Source organism: Exserohilum turcica (genome assembly GCF_000359705.1).
Source record: "Exserohilum turcica Et28A unplaced genomic scaffold SETTUscaffold_3, whole genome shotgun sequence".
In the NCBI taxonomy this organism is placed as follows: domain Eukaryota; kingdom Fungi; phylum Ascomycota; class Dothideomycetes; order Pleosporales; family Pleosporaceae; genus Exserohilum; species Exserohilum turcicum.
In genome coordinates this window covers 1,942,772-1,967,279 of record NW_007360136.1, presented here as the reverse complement: position 1 = coordinate 1,967,279, position 24,508 = coordinate 1,942,772, and the positions used below count along the sequence as shown (strand labels likewise).

Below are 24,508 nucleotides of genomic sequence, written 5' to 3'. Positions count from 1 at the left end.
TATGAGCTTAGAGAATGTTGAGATGGTGTCGCAAAGTTTTGCTGCATACCTGCTCAGCAGCGGGTTTACGAATAAAGTTCTGCGTCATCTGGTCTCTTGATGCCATGTATGCCACCCATGTCGCCGTGCTCGGCGTGTTCTGGTCTCTTCAGGGCTGTTCCCTCCTTCAAGTAGAGGATCAATCGAAATGCTGCATTGCCGTTCAGGTAGTACCGATGCAGCCTCTTGCTTCTGATGAAGCCTAGTCTTTCATACAGCTTCAGACTTGCCGTGTTCGATACTTCCGTCTCCAAGACTATCTCATCGGCGTCGCGAGCCGTCATGGCGTCCACGGCCAACCGGACGAGTTGAGTAGCTATGCCGCGGCCCCGATATTCCTCCTGCGTTGCGAGCATTGCGACGTAACCGCGATAGGTTCCTGACCGGTGCGGTTCGAGTTTGCATATTATGACGCCGATCAAGGAATTGGTGGGGGAAAGCGCCTACAAACGGTCGTCAGCGAAAGGAAACAACAGGGTCGAATAGCTGGACGTAGAGGGCAAAGCTTTCGTACCATGTAGCAAAGATCGCCCCATTGATACAGGAAATAGCGGTACACATAGATGCTGTATGGCTCCGAGAGGTCCTTTGAGATGAGTTGGCGGATGGCGGGCAGGTATTGCTCTTCCTTTGCCGGCTCGTATTGTATGTACTGCAGGCCTGATTCCTTGAGGTCTTTGGTATCCATTGCCTTCGCCGCAGAATGAGCAGCGTCATTGTCGGCCATGGCGCTCGTTCAGAGGGACTGTTGAGGCCGTCGGCAAGTGGAGGTTGTTGCGATTGCGATAATGATAAGATTAAGACTGCGGAGAGACCCCCGGCTTGGCGAACGGCAGCAGCAACCCCTCGACACAAAGATGGCAGTGGTCTGTGCTTCGCCCTACTATTGCAACGCGATACAAAGCAAATATCAGATACAGCTGTTTTGAAACGTGTAATTCTTGACAGTGATTTCGATACTAGTCTGAGTATTCGCAATCTTAGAATACTGCTTCGATACTGGCGATTCGCTATTCGCTATGTCGCAATACAGCGTGGCGATATTGTGTCAGGCATAGCCCTACCATTCATTTCGTCGAGGGGGTGGCAGTGTCGTGTGTGTGTGTGTGTGTGTGTGTGTGAGGGATCTTCTTGGTGGACCGAAGTTATCGGGTAAGACGCACCAATCGCGGGCACTTTTATCCGACTATTTCGGTCCAGAAAGAGGGTCCTCATCCCAGCGTCGATCATTCCGTCACATGTCGGAATGTCGGCCTGGTGCTTTAAGAACTATAGCACAACCACCACAATCTTCCGGCGGACGAACCCGCATCCTTTGCTCCTCCTCGCAACGCCCTCACCTTGGGGCCCCGAAGAAAGATTTCCACATGTCTTTCCTTAGGCACCGCTTCGGCGGCGCCAAAGCAGAGGACGACTCGACGCCCGACCTCTCTCGCGAACCCTCCCCGGGACCTGACGGCAAGCGACCAGCCAACATACGTCTGATTACCGCCGAACAGCTGGCAACGCTGAAGCAAAACAGCAGACACAAGAAGAGGAGAAACTTTTGGGTCTTCAGTCTGGGCGGCATCTTCGGACTGCTGCTTGCAGGCTTTTTTGCGAGCAACAATGACATGATTGACCTGACGGGCCTGGGCGAGGTCAATCTGGAGAGCATCATGGACGCGCTACCGGACAACTTTGTGAAGAGCGTACAGCAGTTGCAGGTGCGTGATACTCTTGCCGTATACATGGCGGATCAGCGGGATATAATCAACAAAAGAGAGGAATGGAGGCTGACTTGGTCAACTCAGTAGAAAACCGAACGAGACGCTGTAAACTACGATTCCTTCGCCGTCGGCCTCCATGCGCAGAAGCAGGGCATTAAGGCCAAGCATCCCGTTATTATGATACCCGGTGTCATTTCCACGGGCCTCGAGTCCTGGGGCACAGAGGAGACTTCACGACAGTACTTCCGCAAGAGACTGTGGGGCTCATGGTCCATGATGCGCGCATTGGTGCTCGACAAGGCGCAATGGAAGCGACACATCATGCTGGACAAAGACACAGGTCTCGACCCTCCCGGCGTCAAGCTCCGCGCAGCACAAGGATTCGATGCGGCAGACTTCTTCATAACAGGGTACTGGATCTGGAACAAGATTCTCGAGAACCTCGCCACGATAGGATATGATCCCGGAAACGCCTTTACCGCAGCTTACGACTGGCGCATGTCGTACATGAACTACGAGATCCGCGATCAGTACTTTACCCGGCTCAAGTCGCACATTGAAGTCGCCGTCCGCGTATCCAACAAGAAGGTCGTCCTTCTCTCTCACTCCATGGGCTCACAGGTCCTATACTACTTCCTCCATTGGGTCGAGGCCAAGGGCTATGGCGGCGGCGGTCCAGGCTGGGTAGACGCCTACATTGACTCGTGGATCAACATCTCGGGCTGCATGCTTGGAGCGATTAAAGACGTGCCCGCCATACTCTCGGGCGAAATGAAAGACACAGCCCAACTCAACGCCTTTGCCGTCTACGGCCTCGAGCGGTTCCTCTCCCGCTACGAGCGCGCCGAGCTCTTCCGCGCCATGCCCGGCCTCTCCGCTATGCTCCCCCTCGGCGGCAACGCCGTCTGGGGCGACGAAACCGGAGCCCCCGACGACGCACCCGGCCAAAAAGACACCTACGGCAACTTCCTCCGCTTCCGCAACTCCAACTCGTCCTTCACACAGAAAAACATCACCGTCGACGCCAATCTCCCCTTTCTCTTCAAAAACACCGAGCCCTGGTACAAAAACATGGTCCAAACCTCGTATTCCCACGGCGTAGCACACACCACCAAGCAAGTCGAAGACAACCAACTTCTCCCCGCGAAATGGGTCAATCCCCTCGAAACCCGGCTCCCGCTCGCACCGAACCTCAAAATCTACTGCTTCTACGGCATCGGCAAAGATACCGAGCGCGCGTATTATTACCGCAGCGATGATGACCCCACCAGCGGCCTCAACGTTACCCTTGATACCATGTATACGGATGGTACGACCGTTGACCACGGCGTCGTCATGGGCGAGGGCGACGGCACAGTCAATCTACTCAGCAGCGGCTACATGTGTACCAAAGGCTGGAAGATCAAACGGTACAATCCCGCCGGCGTCAAAGTCACCACCTTTGAAATGAAACATGAGCCTGATCGCTTCAGTCCGAGAGGTGGTCCGAATACCGGTATGTTTCTGCTCTCTCTCTCTTTTTCTTTTCTTTCCTTTTTTTCTTCTTCTCTTCCACCAGTTTAACTAAATCATACAAAAAAACAGCCGACCACGTCGATATCCTCGGCCGCATGTCCCTCAACGACTTGATTCTCCAGGTTGCCGGCGGCAGGGGCGAGTTGATCCAGGATACCATTCATTCCAATATCCGCGAGTATGCCGAAAAGGTCAAGATTTATGAAGAGGAAGATGCGCGTGCGTAGGCAGCGTGTGTGTGCGATGTGCGATGTGTGATGTGTATGATGTGTGGGTAGGTGCGTGCGTGCGTGCGTGTATAGAACCAGGGGGGCGCGGCTTTCTCTTTCCCCCCCCTTGTGTCGTGATAGAAATACGACATAGAATCAGAGATGTGGGCTGCGTATGCGACTCGATGTATGCGTGGATGGATGGGTACATAGGTGGGTAGGTGGGAGGGAGGCTGACTTGAAGAGCATGATACCATAGACCAATAATTCACTTTGTACTTTTTTTTTAACCTTTCCTTTTAATGGATTGATTGTTCTCGGAACTGCTCGAGTTCAGTATACGCACTCTATCTTATTTCTATGGCGCTTAGTTCTTCTCTTCTAGACTCAGACCCTCAATAGCTTTCTCGCCGCCCTCAGTCCCCACATCAACAGTTGCCTTGTCTGCACCCTCGACATGTCCATCTGGCTTGGCTTCTACATTGCGCTTGGGATGGAAAGTGCCCTTATTCTTGACCTTCTTCTCCTTCTTGACGACCGGCGGTGGCGGGTATGCCTTTTGCTCAATCTCCTTCCACTGGGGGTTAGCCTGGAACTCCTTTTGGACGGGCTCGAGCAGGGTGATGAGGGCTTCTGTGACGGCGGGCTTGAGGTCCTGGGGGGTGAGGATGTCGCTGCGGTAGTCGTCGTGCATTTTTGAGATTTCCGTGTAGACGAGGGGCTCGGCGTCGCGGCGCTTGACGACGAATTTGGGCTCGCCGTAGATGAGGTGGCCGGCGGGGAGGAGCACGTATTCGACGAAGCTGAGGACGCCGTTTTCCTCGACCACCTTTGGCGCCGCGTGCGCCTTCTTAAGCTTGCGCTTGACCACGTCTGCGTCGTCGAGAACGTCAATCTTGGAGTCTGGGTCCGAGGCGCTCATCTTGCCGCCTTGCAGACCGGGAACCATGGGGTTCATCAGGTGGGCGCGCTCCTTGTAGCCAATCTTGGGCAGGACGTCCTTTGCGAGTGCGAAAATCTTGCGTTGGTCTACGCCGCCGAACTGGACGTCGACATCGAGGTACTGCTCGTCGAGGGCTTGCATAAGGGGGTAGATGAGTCCACTGAGCGGCGCGTTTTCTGTCTGCTTGACGACTTCGGCACCCGCCTTCTTCGCGGTAGCTTCGCTCGTTATACTCGCCAATCGCAGGAGATCCATTGCGTAGTCGGCATTTAATTCGTAGCTTGAGCCCAGAACAAACTCTAGCTTCTCAATGGGTACCTTGACGGCCTTGAGCAGCGTGGTAATGGTGAAGCGGTAGTATTCGGCGCGGTACTTGACAAGCTCAATGGGCGCCTTGAGGTTGTCGAGGAAGCCGTGAATGTCAGCGAGGAGAATCTTAACGTGGCAGCCTGCCGCCAGAAATTGCGCAAGCTTGAGGATAGGCACAAACTACATCGAGTCTGTCAGTACAGCGCACGCGACTCTACGAGAACAACTCAAAACCTACGTATCCGCAATGAGGCCTTCCTGTTGTGGCAGTTCCCCAGTAGACCTTCAAATGGCCTTGCTTCTTCATTGCCTCGTCCATAATCTCCGGGTTCAAGACCTCCGCCAAGTTGACCTTGATGAGCGCCATCTTTTCCTCCTCGGACATGTTGGCGCCAGGGCCTACGTACATGGCATCCTGTGCCTTTCGTAGCCTTTCTCTTGCGTCCTTGAGCTGTGCTTGCGCCTCTTCAATTCGCTTCTCAATTGCGGCAATCTCATCGAGGATGGCGACGGGGTCGGCCATTGTGTCGGCCGTGGCGGGGTATATATGGAGGGGAGGGAGGAGAGCGCAATTGGAGCGTGCCGTGCGAACGTCTAGAAAGAGAGAATAAAACAAAGATACAAGAAGAGAGAAACAGCGAGAAAACAAAGATTTATGAGTGTTTGCTAGGCTCAGCTGAAGGGGATGGCGCCTGCAAGTCTGACGCGCGAGCTGAGTTGAGTTGTTGCGGGGCTGAAGACCGAGTCACCAAAATAACATTTGGATATCCAGGGTCCACAAGTCCCTGCTGTGCCACACTGATGTGGCGCTACTAATGCGCTGCGCCTAACCACCTAGCCGTGCCAACCTCTTCCCCGCTCCAGCTTTGAGTATCTTGCATGAGGACTGCCACATGTGCGCACATTTACATTGGGCGTTTACGCCCGGTGCTTAATTTAGATTTGAACTGTTGGGCCCCGCACGCAATACGCCTAGGACGTATTTCTCTACCCGCAAGAAATGTAGCAGCAAGGAGGGACTAAGTAAGAGATATGATGACAGAGAAGGCTTTCAAGATGACTATGAGCTGAGAATTATAGAGTTGACAAGGCAAAGAGCCCGCCAAAAGGGTTTTTTGACATTATCTAACGAGTGTGTATAAACATCAAGTACAACAGTCTAATGTAAAAGCAATAATAAGATCAGTAACCATAACCAACGCCATCGCTATGAACATGCAAATCATAACCCTATCCTCTGGCCCTCTCAGCCTCATAGGAAATCTGGTAGGTAGCTTTACTGCGGCTTGCACTTGGCGAGGCAGTTGTCAATGTCCTGCGCCAAGTTGGCAGGGATATGCTTGCGGAACTCGTCAATGTTGGAACCATCAATGGACTTGGGGAAGCCCAGGGTAGCATTGACAACACCCGAGTTGAGAGCAAAGAAGTTTTGCGCAATCTGGCTGGTACCGGGGTCCTCGGAGTTGAGCGTGGCAACGAAAACCGCCTTGTCGCAGTTGTTGTTGAACTGGAAGTGGATGGAGCCCTGGGGGAAGACGGTGCCTTCGAACTTGTTGAGGTAGCTGGCGATTTCCGGGTTCTCGCCGGGCTTGACGAGCCCGTTCTCGAGCACGTAGCCGAACTCGAGGTTCTTGCCTTCGACGAGCGTCAGGAACTCGGTGGCGCGTGGGTGCACGTGGGGCGTGTTGATGCCGCAGGGGTTGAGGAAACCGACAGTAGTGCTGATGCCGAGGTTGGTCAGGATGGGGAAGCTGTCAATGTTCTAGGCAGGATGTTAGTATGAACGAGTGTTTTTAGATTGCGTGTACTCACGGCTGAGACGGCTACACCGCCCTTTGCACCCGCGGGGGGAGGGGTGTTGCTGTCAAAGGGAAAGACGATGACTTTCCTCAGAGCATCTCCGGTGAAGAGAACCTTTCCCTGGGTAAGAAGCCTCTGGAAGCGCTTGATGGCGGTAGGAGCATCGAAAAGGTCGTTGAAGAGAGAATCTGTGTTGGATGTAGCAGCCGGTGGTGCAACAGAAGTGACAGTGGCAGTGGCGCTTGTAGTAGAGGCTGCCCTGTTGTTGTAAGGCTGAGGGGCAGCTTGCACGGCTCCAAGAGTAAGGGCGGCGATGATGATCTTGGTGATGGGAGACATGGTTACTGATTAAGAAGTGAAAACTTGTACAGTAAGGAATCAAGGAAATAAGGAAAAGAGATGATGGTAGTATGGTTTATTGGTTTGTGAGTAAGGAGATGATTCTCCAAAAGACATTCCACCATGCCATACTTATACATTCTTTCTGCAACCCATCTATCCAGACTGATTAGATGTCTCACTCGGCAACTTGTGAATCCGTCAATGGTATAATGGCTGATGGCTGTACAACAATCGTAGGCGACCCACTAACGGTGTGCCTAATCCAGAAACAGGTGTACTTTGCTTAGATATTTCGCAACCCAGAAATATCTACTGGTCAGAACTGGACAAAAGCTCAGCCCTGGCTGGTAGCCCGTCAGCCTTGCAGTGGGGCGACTGAACGGCGCGGGCAGGCAGTGCTGCTCTAGTACCCTTCCAGAACAACACGCCACGAGAACCACGATATTACTAAAAGATGCCTGTGTATAGCGGTGATGGCGATGATGATGAAACGGCTAAAAGATGACGTGTTGCTTGATGGGTACAGCGAATATGGCGCTGGTGTCTGCTCTTCCGAGTACCTCAAGATGGTCATTCAGCCATGAAGGGTTAGGGCTCAAAGGAAATCAAAGTCTTTGGGAAGGCGCAACGCAACGGGATGGCTACCAGCCGTGTTATTTGAGAGAGCAACTAGGCCAGAAATCACATTAGTATGTGTGGGGTGGAAATGAATGGTGGTAAGCTTCCGAAATGAGTGTTGGTAACGCCTGGGCCTCCATGCTTAGCGAAGGTGACTCCAAAAATAGATATAGGATTTGAGGCGCCAACGACCATTACAAACAAAGACCAGAAGCAATCGCTGAGCAAGGCGATATCCATTAATCACAAAGAACAGCACAGCGCACATGACGTTGGCCACTGATGGTGGGATACAAGAGTAGAAACAGATTCACTGGAACACCTGGTCCCGCTGCCCTAAAATTAAACAAAAGAACGCCGAAAAACTCCACGCTGATGAAGGCCCGGGTAGAAAGCAAAGACAAATGGGACAAGGTATGAGCCGGGTCCCATGACGCTCAAGTACCCCTATCATTATCTAATCGTAATCAGACTCGAAGTCCATGGTGACGTGGGCTCTCCAGAATGGAAGCTCGTCCAGGGTAAAGCCATCGTCGCTGGGGATGGATGGCGGGCCTTTGGAATGCAAGACTGTTCCTTCTTCAGGCTCCTCGACCTCGAGAATGTTGTTTGTGTTGGAGACGCCCTGGTCTTCAAAAATCAGCGACCCTCTTCTTGGCCCGCGCACGCGGCGACGCAGTCGGCGTGAGTTCTGGTCAAGATCGTCGAGAGGATCGTTGTCGGAGTAGCTGCTGTCGCCCTCCACGCTCTGGCTGTGGCTGCGCTTGAAGATTCCGGCGCTCCACCGCTTCTTTTTCTGTCGGTATTTGCGCACCCTCTCCTCGTCTTCGGACGAGTCTTCTTCGAGCTGCAGTTCGTTCATTCTGGCGGAGATCTCTGCTTTGACTCCGCCCCTGTCGCTCCTTGCGTCTTCGCAGTGGTCTGGCCGGAGTATCTCCACGTCGCAGTCGTACCCAGGATCGCTGTCCAATTCTTCGAGCACGAATTGAGCATGGTCCACCCGGCGCAGGGGAATCTCCTCTTCGCCGTCGCTTTCGTCGTCCGTCTCGTTGTCGTCGTCGTCGTCGTCGTACAGTTCGATCTCCGAGTCGGAGCTTTCGCACGTCGTCGCGGCAAAGGCCCGCTCCGAGTCCGAGGACGGGCGCGAAGAGGGCTCGCACGACTGTGGGCGGGTGAAGCTGAAGTGGTGGTTGAAGCCGGTGGGCTCAATGAATTCAAGGGGGGGTGTCTGGACGCAGTTGCCCATGCGCTTGTACTTTGGCGACGTCGGGTGTGGCGGGGGTGGAAAGCGGGTGTGGGCCTCCGGGCTGGGCGTCATGGGCGGCGATTGCAGGTGGCCGTTGAGAGGGGCGAATGGCGGCTGGTCGTGGGCTGTCATGGTGGGCAGCTGGTCGTGGGCGGGCGGTGGATGAGCGAGGGCGAGGGCGAGATTGCGTCAGGGTCGGGTGCAGCCAATTGCAAAGGCGTACGTATCAGCGGCCGTCTGGAGAAAGCGGGCGTGGTCGCTCAGGGAATCAGCGTCCGACAGGCGTGTCTAATCTTTGAGTTACGGAAGACAAGCTGCGCCGACTGTATCATTCTGGAGGTGGCCCGAGAGTGTTTGACTAGGATATCTGAGCGGCGAGCTCGAGCGGAACGGGGGGGCGGGCAAGAGTTTTGACAAGTCGAACCCTGCAACGGCTTGGCTTATCGTGCAGCACGGCGAATTGGAGCAGCTACAGGCCAGCAATGCAGGAAACGCAGCGTGCAGAAGGGTGAAGCCACAAGGCACGGAGCAGTCGGGGGGCGCAATGCGGGCTTGGGGGGGGGGGGATCGATTGGGGGATGTGCAGGAAGGAAGACGAAAAGTCGCGGAGGTACGAATTCCCTGCAACGGCGAGAAAATGTGCGCGGGAGCGTCGCCAATTATCCGCAGCGGTTTCAGCAGTGAGCTGGCCGGCCACGGGGCGGGTCTGCCGCAATGCTGCCCTGGGATGCGCAGCGCCGGCCTTGTCTCCATGACTCTTCGGCTGGGTCGCAATATGTGGTCGCGAACGATTAGTCGAGCAGCAACTCGGGCTCTCGTGCGTGCGTCAGGCAGCATGGGCGCCCAATGAGGTCAGCGGGCAAGATTATCCTGCACGGGGCGGGCAGGCAGTGCTGGCAGCTGGCACTACCACGGCCAGCTGGCACGCAGTCGCATTGGTGAGCGCGGCGGGGCATCGTCGCAGTGTGCCCGCGCTGCCCATGCCGCCCATGCGAGGCGGGCGAGCGAGCGCCGCGGCCCGCCAAAGTGAGGCTCTGCGAGCGCCAGGAAAGGTGGAAACGGAACTGGATGGTTTCCAAGTTGAAACACGCCCGCGCCGGGGGGGACGCGAGCGGCGAGCGGCGAGCGGGCGAGGGCGGGCGCGCGTCACGTGATGGCCGCAGCGGACACGTGATGGCCGCGCCACGTGACCGCCGCATCCCGCACGTGACCTTGGTGGGGAGTCTGCGCTAGCGCCGCTTGGGGCTAGCCCTCCGTCGACGGCAATCCGAATGTTGCGTGGCATATCGAACATTGGACTGAGCAGCTCCGGCCGGCGCAGCAACCACCCCCATACTCGTCGACGCCGCCCTTCTTTTGCACGTCCCTCTACCCCTGTGCCTGCGCCCTCGCCCCCTCGAGCATTGACTCCGCAACACACGACGCTGAAGCTGCGGCTTCGTCCCCAATCCCGCCATGTCTTCCTCTCCTTCCATGTTGACCAAGGCACGCCCGCCTCCCTACCAATGCGCTCCGCCAGCCCGCTGACCACGCCCAGTTCGAGTCCAAGTCTTCGCGTGCAAAGGGCATTGCCTTCCACCCAAAGAGGTATCTGCGCCCCCGCCGCCCCGGCCACTGTCCCGCCCTGTACTGACCGCCCACAGGCCATGGATCCTCGTGTCGCTGCACTCGTCGACGATCCAACTATGGGACTACCGCATGGGCACCCTCATCGACCGCTTCGAAGAACACGACGGGCCGGTCCGCGGCGTCGACTTCCACAAGACGCAGCCATTGTGAGCATTCTCGACCATCTGCTGCTGCATATGCACATACTGAGACGGGCAGGTTCGTCTCGGGCGGTGATGACTACAAGATCAAGGTCTGGTCGTACCAGACGCGCCGCTGTCTCTTCACACTCAACGGCCACTTGGACTATGTCCGAACCGTCTTTTTCCACCACGAGCTGCCGTGGATATTGAGTAGCTCCGACGACCGTAAGCGCATACCGCAGCCTGGCAAGGCGCTTGCTAATATACACCAGAGACGATCCGCATATGGAATTGGCAGAACCGTAAGTCCCTCCAGTCCCTCTCTCCAAACCAATGCTAACATGCCTAGGCTCATTGAGTAAGTTTCGCCCCGACACCTGGCAGTCGTGTCCTCTAACCCCTCCAAGTATGCACCATGACCGGCCACAACCACTACACCATGTGCGCACAGTTCCACCCCAAGGAAGACCTCATTGTTTCCGCCTCGCTTGACCAGTCTGTTCGCGTTTGGGATATCTCTGGGCTACGGAAGAAGCACTCGGCACCGCAAGCCATGTCCTTTGAGGACCAAATGGCACGTGCCAACCAGAACCAGGCAGACATGTTCGGAAACACAGATGCAGTCGTCAAATTCGTCCTCGAAGGCCACGACCGAGGTGTCAACTGGGTCGCATTCCACCCCACACTGCCGCTGATTGTTTCCGCGGGTGACGACCGCCTCGTCAAGCTGTGGAGAATGTCGGAGACAAAGGCATGGGAAGTAGACACTTGCCGAGGGCATTTCCAGAACGCGTCGGCATGTCTGTTCCACCCGCACCAAGATCTGATACTGTCTGTTGGTGAAGACAAGACAATACGTGTGTGGGATCTCAACAGGCGCACATCGGTCCAGTCCTTCAAGAGAGAGAATGACCGCTTCTGGGTCATTGCAGCGCATCCCGAGATCAACCTCTTCGCCGCTGGTCATGACAACGGAGTAATGGTGTTCAAGCTGGAGCGCGAGCGACCCGCGTCTGCCGTTTACCAGAACAATCTCTTCTACATCACCAAGGAGAAGCATGTGCGCTCGTACGATTTCCAGAAGAACCTCGAGTCGCCGTCGATGCTGTCTCTCAAGAAGCTCGGAAGCGCCTGGGTGCCTCCGCGGACGCTCTCCTACAACCCTGCTGAACGCTCGATCCTGGTTACATCCCCGGCCGATAGCGGAACATATGAGCTGATCAGCCTCCCACGTGACGCTTCCGGAGCTGTAGAGCCCACTGACACCAAGCGTGGATCTGGTAACTCAGCTGTGTTCGTGGCTAGAAACCGATTTGCAGTCTTCAACCAGGCCAACCAGCAGATTGACATCAAGGACTTGGCCAACTCCACCACCAAGACCATCAAGCCCCCCCACGGCACAACCGATATTTACTTTGGCGGCACTGGAAACCTGCTCTTGATAACACCCACCTCTGTTGTTCTTTACGACATCCAGGCCAAGAAGAACCTTGCCGAGCTTTCAGTCAATGGCGTCAAGTACGTTGTTTGGTCATCAGATGGATTGCACGTAGCTCTCTTGAGCAAGCACAACGTCACCATCGCGACGAAGAACTTGGAGCAGGTCAGCACACTGCACGAGACGATCCGCATCAAGAGCGCCATCTTCGACGATACTGGCGTCCTGCTTTACTCTACGTTGAACCACATCAAGTACAGTCTGATGAACGGCGACAATGGAATTGTCCGCACGCTCGAGCAGACTGTATATCTCGTCAGAGTCAAGGGCCGTAACGTATACTGCTTGGACCGAGCTGCGAAGCCCAAGATTCTCCAGATCGACCCTACGGAATACCGATTCAAGCTTGCTCTTGTCAAGCGAAACTACGACGAGATGCTCAACATCATCAAGACTTCGAGTCTGGTTGGACAGAGCATCATCTCGTATCTTCAAAAGAAGGGCTATCCCGAGATTGCTCTTCAGTTTGTTCAAGATCCACAGACACGGTTCGAGCTTGCGATTGAGTGTGGCAACCTTGAGGTCGCAGTAGAGATGGCCAAACAACTCGACCGTCCAAAGCTCTGGCAGCGATTGAGCAACGAAGCCCTGGCACATGGTAACCACCAAACTGTAGAAATGACATATCAGAGTGAGTACCTCCCATCTTTGACAGATTCTTTGCTAATCAATACATGCTAGAACTGCGCAACTTTGACAAGTTGTCGTTCCTGTATCTCACGACAGGAGACCAGGACAAGTTGAAGCGCATGGCTAAGATTGCAGAGCACCGCGGAGACATGACAGCCCGATTCCAGAACGCACTCTACCTGGGTGACGTACAGAACCGGATAGAAATGTTCCAGGAGCTGGATCTCTACCCACTTGCGTATGCAACTGCCAAGGCCCACGGTCTCGATGAGCAAGCACAGTCCATCTTGGAAGCCGCAGGTGTCTCGGAAGACCAGATCAAGTTGCCTTCGATAGGCGGACCCCTCGCACCCCCAAAGCCTATTGTACCAACTTACCAAGCGAACTGGCCAACACGTGCAGCCTCTTCGACTGTATTCGAAAAGGCTCTTCAAGGCGAGGTCGAAGGTATTGGATCCCAAGAGCCAGCAGCCAACGGCTACGGCGACGAAGACCTGCTAGGCGAGCCAGAAACCACGGGTGCTACGGCTGAGCTCGGAGGCGATGAAGAGGACGACATTGGCGGATGGGACATGGGCGACGATGCCGAAGTAGAAGCAGAGGACGACTTTGTCGAGGTTGAGGGTGCTGAAGCCGGTGCTGGTAGCAGCGAGGCCGATCTCTGGGCGCGAAACTCACCCTTGGCGGCAGACCACGTTGCTGCAGGCTCATTCGACACGGCTATGCAGCTGCTCAACCGTCAAGTTGGCGCTGTCAACTTTGCCCCTCTGGAGGAGCGCTTCCAGGAGATTTACCAGGCCACGCGGACATTCTTGCCAGCTACGCCCAACATGCCGTCGTTGGTCAACTATGTCCGAAGAACAGTGGACGAGACAGACTCGCGGAAGATCTTGCCAATAATCCCGCGAGACTTGGAGTCTATATTGACCAATGACCTGACTGCTGGCAAACAATCTCTACTCAAGAACAAGCTGGAAGAGGGTATCGCGATCTTCAAGAAGCTACTGCAGCTCATCATGGTCAATGTTGTTTCGTCTCAAGCCGAACTGTCCGAGGTAAGTCTTGTCAAAACGCTTAATTCAATACAAACTAATGGGTTGGTATAGGCCAGGAAAGCGATCAACACAGCTACACAGTACATTCTTGCCATGTCCATTGAGCTCGAGCGTCGCAAACTGCTCAATGGCGCCACTGACATCTCTGCTCTCTCTGACGCGGACAAGAAGCGGGCTCTTGAGCTATCGGCCTACTTTACGATCCCTGAGGTCGAAGGCCCGCACAAGTCAATTCCCCTGTCAGCAGCCATGAACTTTGCGCACAAGAACAAGCAGCTGAACACGGCGCTCAACTTTGCCAATGCTCTGCTTGACCGCACTGGCAACGCCAAGATGAAGGAGGCAGCCAAGCGCATCAAGACGATTGCCGAGAGGAACCCCAGCGATGCCATTGAAATCGACTTTGATCAATTCGCCGACTTTGACATTTGCGCTGCTAGCTACACGCCCATCTACGCTGGCCAGCCGTCGGTGACAAGTCCGTACAGCGGAGCCAAGTACCACGCGCGGTACAAGGGCACGGTTTGCAGAATCGACGGTATCAGTCAGATTGGGGCACCGGCTAGTGGGCTGAGGCTTGTTGGTTAATGATGATGATGATGAGGTTGTTGTTGTGGTGGTGGATGATGAGCAGGGGGGTGTCAGGGTGAGGGTGAGGAGTGAATTTATTTTTGGTGCTTGATTCACGATTGACACTGGGTATGCTTTAGCGTTTTCATGACCTTGTCGTCGGGTGGAGGAGAGGGTGGGGGCAAAGTGGGGAGTAGTAGTAGTAGTAGAAGAAGAAGAAGTAGTAGTAGTAGAAGATGATGATGATGATGATGAAAAAGAGGGGAGAAGAAGACATGACAAGGGAAAATAAAATCAAATAAAATCAAATAAAAAGAAATGCGTAAGTAGGCACTGGCGGAGGAAACCAAGTAAGTGGGACTTGTTTGTCTCGTCTTGTCTTGTCTTGTCTTGTCTTGTTGAGGTCCATCTCTCTCAGACTAGAACTCGGCGATTCAAAAAAAAACATATAGGTGTAAGTAGGCTCTCTCTCTCTCTCTCTCTCAGACAAGGACTATAAAAAATGCGATAGGAAGTTGTAATGACGCATTCACTGGATTGACTGTCATGGTGTAGTGTAGTGTAGTGTAGTGTAGTGTAGTGTAGTGTGGTGTAGTGTGGTGTGCATGCTTTGTGTGAGAAGTCTTTTCTGGATTACAATCAGGGTATGATTAATGTCAAGGCTGTTGTTGTGTATGAAAGTAGAAGAAGAGAAGAGGTTAATTATTCAAAGCTTATTTTTTTTTGTTTTTTACCATGTAATTTGCAAGTTTGTACAAGTTAAATTGACTTGATTCACTGAATGCACAAACGGATATCCTATGCATGTTGGTAACTGTGAGAAACAAGAAAGGACAGAGAGAGTGACCACCCAAAGAAAAAAAAAGACATTACAAAAATAAAAAAAAGAGGTATCGAGCGCTATTCCACGTGAACGAAAAGAGAGAAAAAAAAGGACATGTTTCCAAACCCCCGACCTTAGTGTTCCCAACTTCAGTGTCGCCGACGACGCCCAATTTGATCAGTTTTGTACGTGAGTGCGTATGTGAGTGCGTATGTGTGTGTGTGTGTGTGTTTCGTGTTTCGTTTGTTTCCGAACCTGATGAAACGCCATCCAAGTATTTCAAAAAACAAAACAGTAAAAAAAGTGCAAGAGAAAAGGAGAATCATGTGTAAACTGTTGTGACGTCTCGGCGTGGATTCAGTCGTGGCCATGGAAGTATGGTTTTTAGGCCTTTGCGGGTGGTGGGCCTGGTGGGGGCGCGTATCCACCAGAATAAGCGGGCTGGGGTGGCTGGAGTTCGACGCCACTCTGTTGACCGTAGTAGCCCTGGTTGGCACCATTGCCATAGTAGCCGTTGTTGTGAGCTTCATATGATGGTGGAGCGCCCTGATTGTTGTTGCCATTGCTGTAGTAGGGCTGGGCCGAGTACTGGTTTGGCGGCTGCTGTTGCTGCTGGTTGTTGTACAGACCAGGACGAGCGGCCCAGCCAGTGCCGTAGAAGGGCTTGCGGCCTGCCTTGCGACGGCGACGTGCTGTCAAGCAACTGTAGTTACGGGGTCAGCATGTGCTTCTGGTGTATGTAGTCGAGTGCGGTGATGAACTTACGAGCATAGTACGAAGAGGAGCAGGAAGCCAACGACGACAACGACGAGGACGACCCATCGGACCCAGTTATTCCATGCTGAGTTGGTGCAGCGCCTGTTTCCGTATCTGTCGTAATAGCACCTGACCGCCATGATGTGTTAGAGTGATGTTTTGGTCTTTGCAATTATGATTAGGTGGGGAAAGAAAAGGCAGGAAAAGTGGTTTGGGGAAGGGGAAAAAGGGCCTTGATGTAATGGTGAGGAAACCCAAGGGTTCAAAAAGCAAACAATGGGACAGGGAAAGCTTGGAATGCGATGGTCGAGGCCAGCAAGGCGATGTTTGAAAAAGGTGCCGGTTTAATGCGGTTTCAGTGACGTTGTGACGTCGTCTGTAGCAAACGACGCAGGCGATGCTCATAGCCAAGCCGTGGCCAGAGAAGCCGCATAGCCGCGGGGGCAAGCGGGCGTCGCAGCACCGCCACCACCCGAAACATGACAAGAACGGGTGCAAATGCAGAAAGGACTTACTCGTTGTCGCCGTCCCAGTAGTATTGTCTAGGGTGCAGATACATTGTCGAATCAAGCACGGAGCTAATGGTGTCGAGGGATGGGCGGGAGCAGGAGGACAGAGAGGTGGAGCAGAAGGCGAGGTTGCGGGCTGGTGTGACGGCGTGTGATGACGATATAAGCTGGAGAGGGCAAGGATACGTGTGCCGCTCAGCCACAGCCAAGTGCAGAGTGGGCTTGGCCTAGCTTGGTCAAGGCTGGTTGGATGCCGAGACCAGGACAGTCGGTGTCACAGATGGCGGTGGTGGTTGCTGCAGGTATCGGGATGAGTATGCGGGTGCGGGTGTGTGTGCGTGTGTGTGTATGCGAGCGCGAGGACCGAGAGGTAAGACGAGAGGTGGCAAGCGTGCGAGGCTTCTTAAAGCGCGATATACGTATGCTCGTGGCCGCGTCTTCCGGCGCTGCTCAGCCCCGAGCGAATGAATCACGTGCTTTGTTCCTACGTCATTCCGTCACGACACAGCCGGTCCGGAAGTCGGCTGGCTGTGATTGGCCGGCGCAATCATGGTTCGCCATGGTTCACACCAGCACCAGAGTGAGAGCGACGAACTGGTCTTGGGCTGGCCGTTAGAGCCAACCTTGCTAGTGTATATGAAACGGTCTTTTCGTCTATAGTTTGTTTGGCGGGTTGTCGATCTGTGTGGGATTCATGCTGAGGCAGCCAGCAATGGCGTATATACCGCTGGCTGGGCTGGGGATGGTGTGCCGAGCCTAGGCCGGAAACGAGCACATTGTTTCTTGGAATCTGACACCTGGAGCCATGAGGTGATGTTGGCAGCGCCCGTAACGTGTTGCGATTACGCGTTCCGGCCAATGGGTCCAGTCCTTCTGCCTAGGAGCATGTACAAGTGTGTAGACGTAGTCGACGAGTGGTGCGGCATGCGTCGTCTAGTCGGTACATGTGCATACACACAGCATACATAATGACGATGCAATTGCAAGAGGCGGCGACGTGTGGTTCCGGAGAGTAAGTATTTGCCATGGACACAGGGCCTTGTCCATGCTAACCCCAGCGCCGGCCTCTGCACATATAGTCAAGCCACTGCCACGGTATACCCCCCCCCCCGACCCCCCGTCTGCTATAGCAGCAGACGTAAAGCAAAGCAGTAGTAGTCGCAGTATAGATGGCCTACAAGTAGACCCAGAGAGCCCCTCCAGCTCGCCGGCTCCTGTTCCAGCACCCTTGGCCAAGCAGGGGCCCGCAGCGCTCGCCACGGGCGCGGGCCAATCAGGACGTCGGGGGCCGGGCTCGCGTGGGAGGCGCTAATGCAGGATGAGTTGTTCACCTGGTGCTGGCATGGATTTGCCTGGGTCCCGCCCATTTGCCAGCGTGCATTGTGTGAAATAATAGCTGTTTGTTCCTCGTCGTCGCCCGTCGCCATTTTGTGCATTGGTCCTCACCCTCTTCCTTGACACGCTTACGCTCTTCTCGTCTTTGGCCCAGCCCGTTGCGCCCACCACGCCTTGCCCGCCTTGCCCGCCCCTCGCCCAAGCCGCCGCTGCTGCTGCTTGCTGCTTGCTGCTGCTGCTCTGCCCAGCCCGCGCGCAACGAGCCCATTGCCCTACTCCACAGCTCGCAAGGCGGTCCACTCCAAGCAAACAAAAGCAGCCCCAAAAAGAGCACCAGTCGCACTGCTGCTACCACTACTGTCTGCGCCCACAATTGCCCTTCAGCCTTCGACCAGCGCCCCCTCCCCGACCATCAGAGAGTTCCGTGGCATTCGCGCGCGCGCCTGCTGCACATGCCACACACACACACACACCTTTTTGAGTCACGAGCACCGCACACACACACACATACACCATGAGTCGACAGAGACATAAAGAATCCATTCTATCGCTGCCACCCTCACCTCACCCCCCATAGAGCCCACCAAACCCACCAAAGCATGCGCACCCAAATAGAAAGAAAAAAACACAACGCACCCTGGACCCAATATCTTGTCCTCTTTTCTTAGCCGCTACTACATCTTCGCCCCAACTTGACCCCCAAAGAAAATGATACATGACCGAACATGGCCTGTCGCCCTGACAATCATATATAAAGAAAAGAAAAGAAAAGAAGAAGAAAAAAAAGGCCGTAAACGTGTCGAGCTGGGGAAACTGGAATGGCCATCGCTAGCCTGCAGAGCGATCTGCCCGTCTTTTCTTCCATCAAGTCGTAAGAATCATTAAAGATATCGTAGAAAGCTGACGACCGTTACTCGTAAAGAAGCCAAGCACATCGGCGTCGTGAAATTTGCCAAAACACCAAACCGAGTCGAATGCGTTGCGAGCGTCATGTGGCCCCACGAACCCTCCACGGTCACGTTACCTCCCCTCCACCACCACCACGAATAACACAAGACTTTCATTTGCTGGCCCGGGCAATCAACCACTGGAGAACGGCGTCGAGATTGGTTTCTTCCTTTGCGCTGATGCCGTAGCAGCTCACTTCCCGGTGCGACACCGACTTGAGGTCCAGCGCCTCAATCAGCTCGTCGACCGAAAGCTTGTTGGGCAAGTCCGACTTGTTGCCCAGCACCAGAAGCGGAATGCCCTCGAGCGCCGGCTTCTCCAGCAGCAGCTTGAGCTCCTCGCCGGCAACGGGCAGCGCCTCCTTGTCCGCCGAGTCGACAATGAACCTAGACGCATGAGCAAACGACGGCCGACCATCACATGCGAACCACACGTACACAATAGCGTTTACCCCGCGGCAGTACCGCTCCCACATGGAACGAAACCTAGGCTGGCCTCCCAGATCCCAACTGTTGCCGCTGGTCAGCAGATGCACCTTGGGCCTAGTAGATTGCCATGCACCCCGCAAGGCTGCCTCAAATGGGACTGGCGCTGCAAGAGCCCGACATGCGTGACCACAGGACCAGATTGCAGACCAAACAAAAAAAATAAACTTACCACTTCAAGGTGACATGGCCCTTCTGGACGCGCTTCATGTTGAAGCCAACGGTGGGGATGGAGCTAGGACCATTGTCAGCGCATGGACCCCGCTACCATGACGCTCATGGTTGTGCGAAGCAGTCACATCGGCTTTCTCGTGGAACAAGGTCGCCGCCGGGCTGCGCACCTCGCGACGCATTCAGACTTACTCTACAGTGAACTCTCCGCCCTAGACGACAGTCAGTCAGCTCGCATCCGGCACAGCGACCCTCGCCGGCATGCCATGGCCATGTGGCATCAGGAAGCGACTCACCGCCAGAACCCTCAGGAGCGAAGTCTTGCCAGCGTTTTGCAACCCAATCATGGTGATGTCCATCTCGGTTGCCCTAGACGGCGTGAGCAGTTAGCATTTCCATCTCAGGTCATCGTCGCTCGTGACGCTGCATTTCCCTGCAGGCGAATACGGGCCAGGCGAGAGGCATCAGATGGCGCGTCAGGCCAGCAGGCGTGCGTACGAGGCCATGGAGAGAAAGCAGACAGGTAGGCGTACCAGAACAGGCGGAGCAGCCAGTCGTAGATGCGGCGGAAGAGGTTGGCCATGGCCGTCGTCGTCGCGATGGATGCAGACTGGGTGTTGGCGTGTGTGGGCTGGTTGGGAGGACTGATGGTGATGTACGAGCGATGGAGGAAGCCTGGGAACCTTGATCCTTGCTGCGGGGCATGTAGTAGGCGTGATCGCCGGGTAGAGCTAGCAGCAGCAACCGCAAAATGACGACGGTTTCGCCGCAACTAGAGATGCAAAGCGTCGACTGGCAATGCCGTGGGAGAAGTAGAGAAGCAGAGCTGTGCCGCCCTAACGAACGAAGGCCAGGAGTGGCTCACGCTGCAGCGCAGTGATGGAGCCGCCGCGGCGTGTGACTTTGGCCCACGCGCTAGGCAGGGGTCGGCCTATCGGACTAGTCTAGCAAAAAAGTTCGAGATTGGCGTCGCAACTTCACCATCGCGCGCCTTGCTTGCCTTGCCTGCCTGCTTGCCTGCTTGCCTGCTTGCCTGCTTGCTCTGCCGTGTGCAACCCCCGACAACGCCCGCCGCATTGCCGCACGACGACGACTGCTTGCACATGCACATGCCCGAGCCCTTGTGAGCCCTCCCCCGCTGCAGAGCATCCGCCGCACACAGAAGCCATGGCGCCTGCTGCCAGTGCACCCACCAAGCCACAGCCGCAGTGGTCGACAAAAGTAGGTGCTCTGCCCTCACGCCTCGCCGCCCCAGAAAAGCTGACCCGCGCCGCCAGTTCGACACGCTGCGCCGCCACGACCTGTTCCGGAACCCGCCCAAGGACAGCACGGCCTACCCCACGCTCGCCGCCGCCGTCGATCCCCATGTCCAGTCCTTCAATGCCATCTTCGCTCCCGGCGGCCAGCTGGCCGAGGGCATACGCGACATTGGCACAAAGGTCTTCCTCGACGGCGACCGATATGCCGCCCCCGAAGAGGCCGGCGTGCGCAACAGGCTGCATCTGCGCATCCAGGACGTCTTCCTCGACAAGCCTGTCCTGCCGCCCACCAACAAGGTCGCCCTCAAGAACCGCAGCATCCTCCCCGCCGAGACACGCGAGCGCCACGCTACATACCGCGGCAAGATGCGCGCCCGATTGGAGTGGAGGGTCAACAACGGAGACTGGCAGGAGGAGATTGCTGACCTGGGCTCGGTCCCCATTATGCTGAGGTCCAATCGCTGCCACCTCGAGGGCCTTCCCCCCGCAGCGCTGGTCAGGGCGAAAGAGGAAAGCGACGAGCTCGGGGGCTACTTCATCGTCAACGGCATTGAGAAGATTATCCGTATGCTCCAGGTCAACCACCGAAACTACCCCATGGCCATCAAGCGTGGCGCCTTCACCAACCGTGGGCCTGGCTACACCCAGTATGGTATCCAAATCCGATCAATGCGCCCGGATCAAACATCACAAACAAATGCTCTGCACTATCTCAACGATGGCAACGTCAATTTCCGCTTCTCGTGGCGCAAAGCTGTACGGACCACCACGCCTTACGCTGCCATCTAGTGCTTGTGCTGACTATTTCTAGGAATACCTTGTGCCAATATGCATGGTCCTCAAGGCCCTGGTCGAGACGAACGATCGCGAGATATTCGAGGGCCTTGTAGGCGCAGCGGGATCAGCAGGTCTCGAAGAGAAGCAGTTTGTGACCGACAGAGTAGAACTGCTGCTCCGCACATACAAGGTCTACGGACTGCATTCCAAGGCAAAAACTCGGGCATATCTAGGAGAGAAGTTCAAGGTCGTCATGCAGTTGCCTGCAGATGTCACGGACGAGGAAGCCGGTACTGAGTTCCTCCGGAAAATTGTGCTGCCTCACCTGGGCTGCGTCAATGTTACCCCTGCCGAAGATGCAGACAAATTCCGGATGCTCCTCTTCATGACTAGGAAGCTCTATGCGCTGGTTGAAGGAGACTGCGCGGTCGATAACCCTGATGCTGTTCAAAACCAGGAAATCTTGCTGGGCGGACAGTTGTACGGTATGCTTCTGAAAGAGAGGCTGGAGGAGTGGCTTAACAGCTTCCAGCTCGTTTTGCGAGAATGGGGCAGGAAGACGGAGTACAGGCCTTTTACATCACAAGAATTCCACAAAGATTGGTCGTCGAAGATATTGCGACGGACACAAATGAACATTGGACAGGCTATGGAATACTTCCTCAGCACGGGCAACCTCATTTCGCCGGTAGTACCAGCCCGTTCAAGCTCCATGTGAGACATCAACTAACTGGAAAACGCAGACCGGACTCGATTTGCAACAGACTTCCGGATACGTGGTGGTAGCTGAAAAGCTCAACTTTCCAAGGCGAGTTGCACTCCTCTCTTGGCTAGCGTATGACTGACTTGTACATAGGTTTATCTCACATTTTAGAATGGTGCACAGAGGTGCCTTCTTCGCTCAGCTCAAAACAACAACCGTCCGAAAACTGCTTCCTGAATCCTGGGGCTTCATGTGTCCCGTCCATACTCCTGATGGTTCTCCTTGTGGACTCCTTAACCACTTTGCACACAAGTGCAAGATAGCGACAACCAACCTCGATGTATCAACGGTTCCCAAACTCGTTGCTGAACTCGGTGTATCGAGCAAATCCTCGGCCTCCCTTGACACAAGTGTTGTTGTGCAGCTCGACGGCCGCGTTCTAGGCTTCTGCTCGCCCAAGCAAGCCAAAGTCATTAGCGATACGCTACGCTACTGGAAGGTCGAAGGCTCGCACGGTGTGCCGCTAGAGATGGAGATTGGTTACATTCCAAACTCAAACAACGGCCAATATCCAGGAGTCTACATGTTCTCGCAATGCTCGAGAATGTACCGACCCGTCAAGTACCTACCGCTCAACAAGCTCGACTACGTGGGTCCATTTGAGCAACCCTACATGTCCATCTCTTGCACAGATGCCGAGATCGTTTCGGGCGACTCGACCCATGTTGAGTTTGACCCCACAAACATATTTTCCATCATCGCCAACCAGACTCCCTTCTCCGACTTCAACCAATCGCCAAGAAATATGTACCAATGTCAAATGGGTAAACAGTCCATGGGCACACCGGGAACTGCTGCACGATATCGAACAGACAACAAAACCTACCGCTTACAGACGGGCCAAACTCCTATTGCCAGACCTCCACTCCATAACGAGTATGGCATGGACAACTTCCCGAACGGCATGAATGCTGTTGTAGCTGTCATCTCCTACACTGGATACGACATGGACGACGCTATGATCTTGAACAAGTCATCGCACGAGCGTGGTTTTGGACACGGAACAGTCTACAAGACCAAGATTTGCGATCTCGAGGAGGGAAGTCGTAAGGCGCGTTCGAATAAGACTGTGACGAAGCTATTCGGTTTTGCACCAGAGGGCCTGATCAAGGCTGAATCCAAAGAAACTCTTGATGTTGACGGTCTGCCGCGTATTGGGACTATGTTGCGGCATGGCGACGTCATTGCGGCATGGCATACTGTCTCGTACGATGCAGCCACAGGGGAATATGTGAACCGCGACGGACAGACCCAGTTCTTCAAGTACAAAGAGGACGAAGTCTCTTTTGTCGAAGAGGTCCGTATCATTGGCTCTGAAGACGGCACACAGCCCTGCCAAAAGCTCTCGATCAAGCTGCGTACACCGCGTTCGCCAGTTGTCGGTGACAAGTTCTCTTCTCGTCACGGTCAAAAGGGAGTTGTATCTCAAAAGTTCCCCAGCCAGGATATGCCGTTTTCTGAATCTGGCATACAACCAGATGTCATTATCAACCCCCACGCTTTCCCGTCTCGTATGACAATCGGTATGTTTGTCGAGTCATTGGCTGGAAAGTCTGGAGCGCTCCACGGCATGGCACAGGACTCAACGCCTTTCCGATTCGATGAGCAGAACACGGCTGTTGATTACTTTGGTGAACAGCTGAAGGCTGCAGGCTACAACTACCACGGAAACGAACCAATGTACTCTGGAATTACAGGCAATGAGCTCCACGCTGATATCTACATCGGAGTCGTCTATTACCAACGTCTTCGTCACATGGTAAACGACAAGTTCCAGGTGCGAAGCAACGGTGTTTCCAACGCATTGACGGGCCAGCCTATCAAGGGTAGGAAGAAGGGTGGAGGTATCCGTGTCGGAGAGATGGAACGCGATGCTCTCTTGGTAAATCTCACCCCGTGAAAACATGACATGAAACACAACTAACTCGGTACCAGGCCCACGGCACAGCATTCCTCCTCCAAGATCGCTTGATGAACTGCTCCGACTACACAAAAGCCGCCGTCTGCAGGACTTGCGGCTCCTTCCTCAGCACCACCCCCACGGTCAGCGAGTACAGCCGCAAGAAGGACAGAAACGGCAAGGACATTACCATTCGCTGCAGACGATGCGCTACGCTCGCAGACGGCGTCTCCAACAAAGCTGATGTCTGGATGGATGCTCAAGGCATGCGATACACGGGCGGCGAAGACGTCGCCATTGTCGCCGTCCCCGGCGTACTCAAGTATCTCGACGTCGAGCTATCCAGCATGGGCATCAGGCTCAAGTTTAATGTTGATCCGTAGAAGCAGGTACAACTCTTGTTCCATACACCAAATGACAAATACGCAATCATGTTCTCTTTTTTTTCTCTCTCCTAGCTGGAGTTGAAGCAATGATTACACGGTTCCCGCCGGTTTTTTTTTTCTTGTTTTTTTTGGTTCCCGGCGTTGTGCAAAAGACTGAGACGG

The 24,508-nt window shown here is 54.7% G+C and overlaps 9 protein-coding genes across 9 annotated transcripts; 3 read left to right on the top strand and 6 right to left on the bottom strand.

Annotated features, from left to right (window-relative positions):
- Positions 1–65: 65 nt before the first annotated feature.
- SETTUDRAFT_91118 (uncharacterized protein) lies at positions 66–727 on the bottom strand (the record flags this gene model as incomplete). Its single annotated transcript, XM_008029376.1, has 2 exons — positions 66–482; positions 554–727. 2 exons carry the CDS (start codon positions 725–727, stop codon positions 66–68), a joined length of 591 nt encoding a protein of 196 aa, XP_008027567.1.
- Positions 728–1,357: 630 nt separating this feature from the next.
- SETTUDRAFT_163811 (uncharacterized protein) lies at positions 1,358–3,759 on the top strand. Its single transcript, XM_008029375.1, has 3 exons — positions 1,358–1,745; positions 1,836–3,243; positions 3,333–3,759. The coding sequence occupies exons 1-3, from the start codon at positions 1,407–1,409 to the stop codon at positions 3,488–3,490; spliced, it is 1,905 nt and encodes a 634-aa protein (XP_008027566.1). The 5' UTR covers positions 1,358–1,406; the 3' UTR covers positions 3,491–3,759.
- Position 3,760: 1 nt separating this feature from the next.
- SETTUDRAFT_163810 (uncharacterized protein) lies at positions 3,761–5,315 on the bottom strand. The gene is made up of 2 exons (XM_008029374.1): positions 4,963–5,315; positions 3,761–4,904 (listed from the first exon to the last, which is right to left on the bottom strand). Exons 1-2 carry the CDS (start codon positions 5,245–5,247, stop codon positions 3,840–3,842), a joined length of 1,350 nt encoding a protein of 449 aa, XP_008027565.1. The 5' UTR covers positions 5,248–5,315; the 3' UTR covers positions 3,761–3,839.
- Positions 5,316–5,841: 526 nt separating this feature from the next.
- On the bottom strand, positions 5,842–6,899 carry SETTUDRAFT_163809 (uncharacterized protein). The gene is made up of 2 exons (XM_008029373.1): positions 6,537–6,899; positions 5,842–6,486 (listed from the first exon to the last, which is right to left on the bottom strand). Exons 1-2 carry the CDS (start codon positions 6,861–6,863, stop codon positions 6,001–6,003), a joined length of 813 nt encoding a protein of 270 aa, XP_008027564.1. The 5' UTR covers positions 6,864–6,899; the 3' UTR covers positions 5,842–6,000.
- Positions 6,900–7,629: 730 nt separating this feature from the next.
- SETTUDRAFT_163808 (uncharacterized protein) lies at positions 7,630–9,099 on the bottom strand. Its single transcript, XM_008029372.1, has one exon. It carries the CDS (start codon positions 8,860–8,862, stop codon positions 7,942–7,944), a length of 921 nt encoding a protein of 306 aa, XP_008027563.1. The 5' UTR covers positions 8,863–9,099; the 3' UTR covers positions 7,630–7,941.
- A 1,006-nt stretch (positions 9,100–10,105) lies between these two features.
- SETTUDRAFT_163807 (uncharacterized protein) lies at positions 10,106–14,528 on the top strand. The gene is made up of 9 exons (XM_008029371.1): positions 10,106–10,215; positions 10,268–10,317; positions 10,374–10,505; positions 10,558–10,706; positions 10,754–10,783; positions 10,831–10,839; positions 10,889–12,610; positions 12,661–13,664; positions 13,716–14,528. The coding sequence occupies exons 1-9, from the start codon at positions 10,186–10,188 to the stop codon at positions 14,250–14,252; spliced, it is 3,663 nt and encodes a 1,220-aa protein (XP_008027562.1). The 5' UTR covers positions 10,106–10,185; the 3' UTR covers positions 14,253–14,528.
- Positions 14,529–14,977: 449 nt separating this feature from the next.
- On the bottom strand, positions 14,978–16,638 carry SETTUDRAFT_163806 (uncharacterized protein). The gene is made up of 3 exons (XM_008029370.1): positions 16,329–16,638; positions 15,823–15,942; positions 14,978–15,760 (listed from the first exon to the last, which is right to left on the bottom strand). The coding sequence occupies exons 1-3, from the start codon at positions 16,370–16,372 to the stop codon at positions 15,442–15,444; spliced, it is 483 nt and encodes a 160-aa protein (XP_008027561.1). The 5' UTR covers positions 16,373–16,638; the 3' UTR covers positions 14,978–15,441.
- Positions 16,639–18,717: 2,079 nt separating this feature from the next.
- On the bottom strand, positions 18,718–19,844 carry SETTUDRAFT_90026 (uncharacterized protein; the record flags this gene model as incomplete). Its single annotated transcript, XM_008029369.1, has 6 exons — positions 18,718–18,991; positions 19,037–19,114; positions 19,263–19,325; positions 19,454–19,473; positions 19,558–19,630; positions 19,795–19,844. The coding sequence occupies 6 exons, from the start codon at positions 19,842–19,844 to the stop codon at positions 18,718–18,720; spliced, it is 558 nt and encodes a 185-aa protein (XP_008027560.1).
- Positions 19,845–20,428: 584 nt separating this feature from the next.
- On the top strand, positions 20,429–24,508 carry SETTUDRAFT_179630 (uncharacterized protein; the record flags this gene model as incomplete). The annotated part of the gene is made up of 6 exons (XM_008029368.1): positions 20,429–20,482; positions 20,539–21,276; positions 21,332–21,985; positions 22,041–22,132; positions 22,154–23,942; positions 23,996–24,508. The coding sequence occupies 6 exons, from the start codon at positions 20,429–20,431 to the stop codon at positions 24,341–24,343; spliced, it is 3,675 nt and encodes a 1,224-aa protein (XP_008027559.1). The 3' UTR covers positions 24,344–24,508.

Coding starts and splice junctions, on each gene's coding strand:
- SETTUDRAFT_163811 (XM_008029375.1), top strand. CDS start 1,407: ATGTCTTTCCTTAGGCACCGCTTCGGCGGCGCCAAAGCAGAGGACGAC. Junction 1,746..1,835: donor AGAGCGTACAGCAGTTGCAG/GTGCGTGATACT, acceptor TCAACTCAGTAG/AAAACCGAACGAGACGCTGT. Junction 3,244..3,332: donor GAGAGGTGGTCCGAATACCG/GTATGTTTCTGC, acceptor ACAAAAAAACAG/CCGACCACGTCGATATCCTC.
- SETTUDRAFT_163807 (XM_008029371.1), top strand. CDS start 10,186: ATGTCTTCCTCTCCTTCCATGTTGACCAAG. Junction 10,506..10,557: donor TTCCACAAGACGCAGCCATT/GTGAGCATTCTC, acceptor TGAGACGGGCAG/GTTCGTCTCGGGCGGTGATG. Junction 10,707..10,753: donor ATTGAGTAGCTCCGACGACC/GTAAGCGCATAC, acceptor AATATACACCAG/AGACGATCCGCATATGGAAT.
- SETTUDRAFT_163808 (XM_008029372.1), bottom strand. CDS start 8,862: ATGACAGCCCACGACCAGCCGCCATTCGCCCCTCTCAACGGCCACCTG.
- SETTUDRAFT_163810 (XM_008029374.1), bottom strand. CDS start 5,247: ATGGCCGACCCCGTCGCCATCCTCGATGAGATTGCCGCAATTGAGAAG. Junction 4,905..4,962: donor GAAGGCCTCATTGCGGATAC/GTAGGTTTTGAG, acceptor GACTCGATGTAG/TTTGTGCCTATCCTCAAGCT.
- SETTUDRAFT_163809 (XM_008029373.1), bottom strand. CDS start 6,863: ATGTCTCCCATCACCAAGATCATCATCGCCGCCCTTACTCTTGGAGCC. Junction 6,487..6,536: donor GCGGTGTAGCCGTCTCAGCC/GTGAGTACACGC, acceptor CATCCTGCCTAG/AACATTGACAGCTTCCCCAT.
- SETTUDRAFT_163806 (XM_008029370.1), bottom strand. CDS start 16,372: ATGTATCTGCACCCTAGACAATACTACTGGGACGGCGACAACGA. Junction 15,943..16,328: donor TACTGGGACGGCGACAACGA/GTAAGTCCTTTC, acceptor CATGGCGGTCAG/GTGCTATTACGACAGATACG. Junction 15,761..15,822: donor CTCCTCTTCGTACTATGCTC/GTAAGTTCATCA, acceptor CCGTAACTACAG/TTGCTTGACAGCACGTCGCC.